The sequence below is a fragment of the Hordeum vulgare genome, chromosome 6H (genome assembly GCF_904849725.1).
Source record: "Hordeum vulgare subsp. vulgare chromosome 6H, MorexV3_pseudomolecules_assembly, whole genome shotgun sequence".
NCBI lineage: Eukaryota > Viridiplantae > Streptophyta > Magnoliopsida > Poales > Poaceae > Hordeum > Hordeum vulgare.
This window is the reverse complement of record NC_058523.1, coordinates 136,695,380-136,702,543: the sequence shown is the minus strand read 5'-3', so window position 1 is coordinate 136,702,543 and position 7,164 is coordinate 136,695,380. Positions and strand designations below refer to the sequence as shown.

At 42.8% G+C, this 7,164-nt stretch overlaps 2 protein-coding genes across 2 annotated transcripts; one reads left to right on the top strand and one right to left on the bottom strand.

The window, feature by feature from the left end:
* The first annotated feature begins 499 nt into the window (after nt 1–499).
* LOC123401106 (glycine cleavage system H protein 2, mitochondrial) lies at nt 500–2,651 on the top strand. Its single transcript, XM_045094828.1, has 4 exons — nt 500–744; nt 1,768–1,856; nt 2,001–2,171; nt 2,266–2,651. The coding sequence occupies exons 1-4, from the start codon at nt 657–659 to the stop codon at nt 2,392–2,394; spliced, it is 477 nt and encodes a 158-aa protein (XP_044950763.1). The 5' UTR covers nt 500–656; the 3' UTR covers nt 2,395–2,651.
* A 222-nt stretch (nt 2,652–2,873) lies between these two features.
* On the bottom strand, nt 2,874–5,296 carry LOC123401105 (style cell-cycle inhibitor 1-A). The gene is made up of 4 exons (XM_045094827.1): nt 5,167–5,296; nt 4,924–5,055; nt 3,951–4,015; nt 2,874–3,450 (listed from the first exon to the last, which is right to left on the bottom strand). The coding sequence occupies exons 1-4, from the start codon at nt 5,216–5,218 to the stop codon at nt 3,205–3,207; spliced, it is 495 nt and encodes a 164-aa protein (XP_044950762.1). The 5' UTR covers nt 5,219–5,296; the 3' UTR covers nt 2,874–3,204.
* Nucleotides 5,297–7,164: the final 1,868 nt, after the last annotated feature.

The window sequence follows — 7,164 nt, the reverse complement described above, 5'->3', positions numbered from 1 at the left end:
TGATATGAACCAAAAGTGACTGGCCAGGCTCGCTTGGCACGGTGGCAAGACCATCGTTAGCATTTTACTCCAGGACAATAGTTTACTTTAAAAAAAATAGAAACTTCATTTTTTTAGTCAAGATGAGACCAAGTTTGGACGTGAAACTTTAGAATGATGGTTCCCTCGAACAGACCATGAAAACATGCTGGAGCTGTTCTAGAATGGTAATTACACCTTTCTGCGATTTTGTGATTTTAAAAAAAACTTTGTCTTATTATTTTCTGTCGAATTTTGGTTACATTCGAACAATAAAATTCATAGTGATGGTTATCTCAGGCTGCTCATTGAAATGGTCTGAACTTTTATAGAATAATCATTTTACGTTTTTCCAGATTTCTTGAAATATTATCAATAGTTTGATTTTTTGCAGAAAGAAAAAAACTGTAATCCCAGGAGGGCCCAAAAACCTACCACGAAACATATTTTTGCAGTTTACGAAGCGCACCACCACCAACTTTCCTCCACCCCCTCGCACTACTGCAAAAAAAGGAGAGAAACAGAGAAACCACCACCAAACCCAGGAGCGAGCTCGGTGCGAGAGAGAGAGAAACAGAGGAGGCGGCGGCGAGCAAGCGAGCGAGCGCGATCCCCTCCTCCTCCCCCGTCGCGTGATCATGGCCATGGCCGCCTCCAGATCGCTCTGGGCCTCCCGCGCCGCCTCCTTCCTCAGGATCTCCACCTTCCCCAGGGCCTTCTCCACCGGTACCTCCCCTCTCCCTCTCCGGCCCGTGCCTGCCTGTTTCACGCCTGCGTCTCGTGTCTCGCGCCGCGCCTGTCCCGGGATCACGGTTCGTTAGTGCTAGAACGCCGCGATCTTTTCCTCTTCGTCCCGCTAATTTTGGGCGGTAGGATTTGCCGTTGGTCGATCCGTTTTACTAGCTTTTACCGGTGATTTCGGCGGTGACTCTGTTCACGCGTCGGAGATATTTGCAGAATGGAGTGTAATGTCGCCGAGTTTATCCTGGTTGTTTTGATCCTTTCCCGGTGGCAGATTTTATCTTCTCTCCAAAAAAGGATCTTTCCTGCCGCTCTGCTTTTGCCTGATTAGGTTAGGCGGTAAAGTTCAACATTTCTGCCTTGGATTTGTAGCCGTGTACCCCCTCTCTAAAGAAATACAGTATAAGATCTTGTATTTTTCTTTACAGAGGGAGTGGCAATTTTGGTATGTGGTGATGGTTCTTGAGGTTCAGTGATAGCCGTAGGTCGGTAGGCCGATGTCGTCGCAGAAGGCACAACCTGGTTTTTATTTTGTTGATGTGATGTTTTTTCTTTTGATGGCATGATGTCATGTTTGTTTGATGCATTTGAAAACTATATATATAGTGTGGAAGTTGATGAAATGCATGTAAAATGGTTTGGGACTCCATGATTTAGTCAAAAGTTTTTGCAATAGGCTTGCGAAAGCTATTTGGAGAAAAGGCAGCCGCATTGGGACCTACAACCTACAAGAGTTTGTTGACGCACAATCATATGCAATAGTGTGAAGCAGAGAAACTGATGAAATGATCCCAAGAAAAAGTTATTTACATTAGCAGGCAAATCTGTGTTCTGTGCATATTTTCAGGGTGGACAATAATTGTACGGGTTATGAGGGAACTACTACATTAGTTGGGGTGGCTTTCGAACTCTTTATATGCACATTGTTAAACTGCATTTCTGATTAATGCCATTTCAATGTGTATTACACCTTATGACATGCATCTTTCTGGTTTTGCCCTTTCCCAGTGCTGAAGGACTTGAAGTATGCTGACACCCATGAATGGGTGAAGGTTGAGGGTGATTCGGCAACCGTTGGGATTACAGACCATGCCCAGGTTCATATGTTGATACATTCAATCTCTCTGAACAAATGCATGTGTTAGATCTGTCATATGGTAGACAAATAAATGCTTCACTCGGTGCATATGCATAAGCTGCCTTTCATCATATGCCATAATAGAGCTGTTTTTGGTTTCCAGGACCATTTGGGTGATGTTGTGTATGTGGAGCTGCCAGAAGTAGGTGCTTCTGTAACTCAGGGAACGAACTTTGGTGCCGTCGAAAGTGTGAAGGCAACCAGTGATATCAACTCACCGGTGTCTGGAGAGGTCATTGCTGTGAATGATGAACTACTAGAGAAACCAGCATTGGTAAGTTCCAGCTTAGCCTCACTCGAGGAATCCATTGTCAAGGATTGAAGTGTGGTATGACCTGTATGTTGGCTGTTCTAATTTTTCAACACAGGTCAATGGAGATCCATATGAGGGCGGCTGGATAATCAAGGTCAAGGTCAGCAATGCAGGTGAGCTCAACTCGCTGATGGATGACGAGAAGTACTCGAAATTCTGCGAGGAAGAGGACAGCAAGCATTAAGCATGGTGGCTTCTGAACATCAAGAATATGCGCTTCGACCTTTGTAGGTGTTTGTCATGTGCTGTTGGGCCCTTTGTACCACCTGCTGTCTCAGCCCAGAAAGGATCAAAACATGGAATAAATGGCATTTGCCTACCCTGGAGGTCTTGCAAGATCCGAAATCTGTATACCACGAGTTGATTTGTTTCGTTGCCATGGTTTCGTCTCTGATTTAAGCTCTCTTCTGATTAATTGGTATCCAAATTCTTCGTGCGTGATGATTGTGTACATAATGCTCTCTTCGTCTCTGGGTGCTGTATATTTGTGAGAGACTGCACTATCAGTTTACATGCTCCAAAGTGGCCAAAATTCAGTTTACAGCAGCAACAGAAAATTCGGTTTATATCAGTTTACTAACGGTAGTGATAAACATTCAAGCGCAGATAAAGAGTCAACCTCTTATCTGATGACCTAGGCAAGCATACGAACACGATGAAGAATCAAGAGATAAATCATTGGTGCACAGGAAGTTTTACAAAAAACCCATCATAAAAGGTCAGAAGAACATGGACATGTGGTGGTGGGGCTAATCACCTGAATACCAGCTCTTTTCCATACAGCAACAAGTTTTCTAGAACCTTTTCACTAAACGTGACCAGCAAAACTAACATCAATTCTAAACACGACGATACCAAACTATTATTCATATAGACTTAGATCAGAAACCAAAAAGATGGAACAAGTCGCACAAGCATTTGGTATGGCAGTTTCGTCAAGAAACCACACAACGCAAGGCACCCAGGCTGCAGGCCACAAGGAAGACGAGCCTTCTCATGCCTTCTTGATGTTCCAGTTGTGCGCTGAGCGGGGCCCAGTGGTGATGCCCTCATAGTATTGTGAAGGTAGCTTCCCCTTGTTCCATTGTTTCACAAACTTGAGGAAGATATCACGGGCAGACTCTGAAGAAAGGTCGGAGAAATATTTGCCCTTCTCTTCCTTCAACCAGGTTGCAAACTCATTGTTCTTTGCAAAGTAGTCGTCCTTGGATATTTCTTTGATGTCCTGTTTTAGCGATGACTGAAAATGAGAGGCATCAGAATATGAGAAAGGCAGGGGAAGAACAAGCAAGGTCAATCACCAGCTAACTAGTGCATTCAAAAACACATGGTTCTTTCTTAACAACCTACTATATTTGCTAAATTACAGTAAAACGTTTACCTGGAAAGGGGCGGATTCAGGTCTAAGAATGCTTCAAAGCGCCTTAAAAAACATGTTTGACAGTTTTGCCGAGTTGGTAGTATGCATACATTGATTGGAAGGTAATTAGCTTATTTAAGCCTATTAGATGTGTTTTCGAATTGTTTTGCCAAGCCATATTTGTTCAACCCTACTTCATGTGGTTCTATTTTGGACCATTGTCCGTCCTATTATAAGACCTTTGCAAAAGCTCAAGCTTCCACATCAATTCATCTATAAAGTAAGTGTAACTGAAGGGCTAAAAGGTCCAGAACTCTAATTAATCATACGCAAACTACTTCTCTTCATACTCTAATAAAACAACCATCTAGAGAACTCACAACATCCTTGTCTTTTCGCTTGCTCTTATCTTTCTCCTTGGAACGCCTCTCCTTTGAATCCCTCTCTGTCAAAACAAACAAAGACAGAGGCACGTGCACATCATCATCATCATATGAATCTAGCACTATAGCTAAATGATCACAATCAAACAAATGAATCCACATCTTGCTACTGAAATTGGCGGAGAAGAATATGGATACAAACACAATTCACGATATTTGTGGTTTGGCGGGTGGGACGGTTATCAAGCGGTGATTGATCACACTAAACATCAATTTACTGCCTAAAGAATTTCTTTGTGAAAATTGGTCTGGATTGGTTGTTTTGTCTCCTGCCCAAGTAGATGATCAGATACCCACTAAGATTTTATTCCACCTATGGAGAGCATGGTATCTCAGGAATGATATTATTTTCAGTTATGGTAAGCCGACTATTTCAGCTTCGATTCTTTATCTACAAAACTATGTCGCTACCTTGGGACTGCCTTAGCGCTCCTTCTTCCTATAATAATCCAAAAGGTAAATTTCCTATCCACCACCACTGGTTTCCTAAGCAGAAGGCCATTAATCAATCACTTGATGAGGTCAGGGCCTCACCTTCATTTGGTCAGGAAAAAGTAAAAGTTGAAGCTAGTTTTGATTTGGATGATGCTTCTCCTAGATTGGTGCAGTTGTTAGAAATCATACAGTTGTGAAAATACTTTCGGCCAGGAGGTTTTCAGAGCGCTAAAGTGGCCGAGTTGATGGTCTGTGTTCATGGTCTAAAGGTGGCTCTGGTCCTCTCTTCCCTTCTCAGAGGTGAAGCTTGTGGAGATTGAAAAGTCACCACCCAATGGTACTGCCCATTCTCTAGCTCAGTTTAAGATATCGCACGACGGCACGAGGAACCAACCTAAGGATGGTTTCACACTTTCACTCAATCAAAGAGACAGGAAAAATATGCAGGCCCTGGTAGAGGCAAAAGGAACCCTACCTTTGTCTTTGCCCCTGTCGCCGTGCTTCTTCTTCCTCCTCCGCTTCTCTTCCTCCTCGTCGCTGCCTCGGCCGCTCCGCCTGCTCTCCTTCTTGTCCCGCCTCTTCTTCCGCTCCCTCTCCCCTTCCTCCCCTGGGCCAGCGAATCGACAGGCAGAGCATGGAAAGGAATCAGCACGGCGCGGAAACAGAGGAACGGGCTCGGGGCGACTGGAGCGAGAAGCGATTGGATAGTTTCAGGCACCTGAGGAGGGGGAAGAGCGGCGCTTCCTCGACTTGGCCTCGCCGCCGCCCATCGTGGTCGCCGCCGGCCGTCTCCTCGGCTCTGTCTCCGAGCGAAGGGAAGGAACAGAACACACACCGCCTTTCGCCCCTTCCTCTTGGGGGCATTGGGGAGAGAAGCCACGTGTTGGGCCCAGAGAAAGATTAGGCCCATGTAATGTATTCAAGCCCACTTCTTTACATGGCATTCCGGCCCAGTAGATACCGAGAGCATCTCCATTAAATTCAACTCGATCCGTTTCTTCAAAATTCCCTAAAAGAAATCCATTTCCTAAAAAAGAAAAATATTAACATTTTTTCCTTCAATTCTGGTGAACTTTCTCCGTCATAACTTTCATACTGGATTGTAGATATTAAATAAAAAACATAAAGTAAAATTGAAAGAAGTTTCACTTAGGATAAATCTAGAACGTCAAACATTTGAAACGAAGGGAGTACCTAACAGTCTGCTTTCGCCTATCCTGATTGCATTTTGCCACTATACACGTCTGTTTTTCCTTTTTTGAGGGGTACATCCATTTTTCCTATAACACTATACACATCCAATTCGTACTAAACTAACCATTTTTTCACTACTAGAAAAGGATTGAGGCAAGGGGGACCCATGTCCCCTATACTTTTCAACTTGGTGGTGGATGTTTTAACTAGAAATGCAATTCGGCTCTTGGGAGCACGTGCTCCTGCCTATGAAAAATAAATTTTGAAATATTAAAAAAAATCTCAACAAAATTTTTATGTCTTCTTTGTCACATCCAACTACCTGAAAAGTTTTAGGCAAAAAGGTTAAATATTTTGGACTATGCAAAAAAAAAATTGAACATCAATTGTTACCTTAAAATGTCACATCCAAATTTATTCTTTTCACAAATGAAACATCACTGCTTCATTTCGCATGAAAATTTTCAAGCATGCTTGCGACACTAACATAAACATCTATAATTTCTTTAAACATTTACTATTGGTTTTTTGGGTTACTATTCATCAAGGTGCAAATGCACGCGGGAGCCAAAATGCCTCCCGCACCACTCTGACAAGCAACTTCTTGGAGGTCTTGGTCTTAAATTGTGCCCTGGGGGTGCCATCGGTCCTATTTTGTATAAGGTGACCCATCCAAGACCACTAGCCTAAAATGGATTCTAACTTGTTTTGAACAAGTCTGATAGAAAATTAATTACAACAATAGCGAGATGATCCCTTTAAATCTAGAGGATACTGAAGTAGATTCTTTCATACATATTTGGTTGTCCTCTTCCCCATCAAATATCTTGGTGTCCCTCTGCATTTTGAGAAACTTCCTAGGTATGGCATCCAACCTCTAATAGACAAGATCTTAAAAAGAGTAGCACGCTGGAGAGGCAAATTACTCTCTTATGCTGCTAGGCTTACTTCGATCAAAGCTCGCCTAGCCAGCATATCCATTTATCTTTAGTATCCTTGAAGGAGTTTGGTGGCTTAGGTATTCATAACCTACGTGATCTTAACATTTGCGTCCTAGGGGCATGGGTAAATAGATACATGTTAAGAGAGGGTAAACCTTTGAGAACATTAGTTGATAATAAATATAAGCCTACTCCAAATATCTTTTGTATCCGGAATAATGAAGCCTATACCTTCTGGAAAGGTGTGGTTTGGGCTTCTAAGGCAGTAAAATTTGGATACAAATGGTCACTTGAAAATGGTAGGAAGATTAGGTTTTGGAAAGACTCGTGGTTTGACACTCCCCCTATCTTTGCAATATATGGGAAATTTATTGCATCTGTAGGGAGCAGTGTCAAACCATGAGGCAGGTTTGGGATGGGAATATCCTGAAGCTAACTTGAGTCTACATTAGCAACAGTTCTTTCTCTCATGAGTCCGAATCTCTAGTCCGGCAATACATCTCTTCAGAAACATATTCCACCAGTTCTTATATATTATCATCAATAATAGGGGGGGTTAGAGCATCTACAACCAGACCCCT

Bases quoted from the DNA above. Each gene is read 5' to 3' on its own strand.
- LOC123401105 (XM_045094827.1), bottom strand. From the start codon at position 5,218: ATGGGCGGCGGCGAGGCCAAGTCGAGGAAGCGCCGCTCTTCCCCCTCC. The intron at 4,016-4,923 runs GTAGGGTTCCTT...TTGTTTTGACAG, and splicing joins CGACAGGGGCAAAGACAAAG to AGAGGGATTCAAAGGAGAGG. The intron at 3,451-3,950 runs GTGAGTTCTCTA...TCTCATTTTCAG, and splicing joins AGCGAAAAGACAAGGATGTT to TCATCGCTAAAACAGGACAT.
- LOC123401106 (XM_045094828.1), top strand. From the start codon at position 657: ATGGCCATGGCCGCCTCCAGATCGCTCTGGGCCTCCCGCGCCGCCTCC. The intron at 1,857-2,000 runs GTTCATATGTTG...TTTGGTTTCCAG, and splicing joins GGATTACAGACCATGCCCAG to GACCATTTGGGTGATGTTGT. The intron at 2,172-2,265 runs GTAAGTTCCAGC...TTTTCAACACAG, and splicing joins TACTAGAGAAACCAGCATTG to GTCAATGGAGATCCATATGA.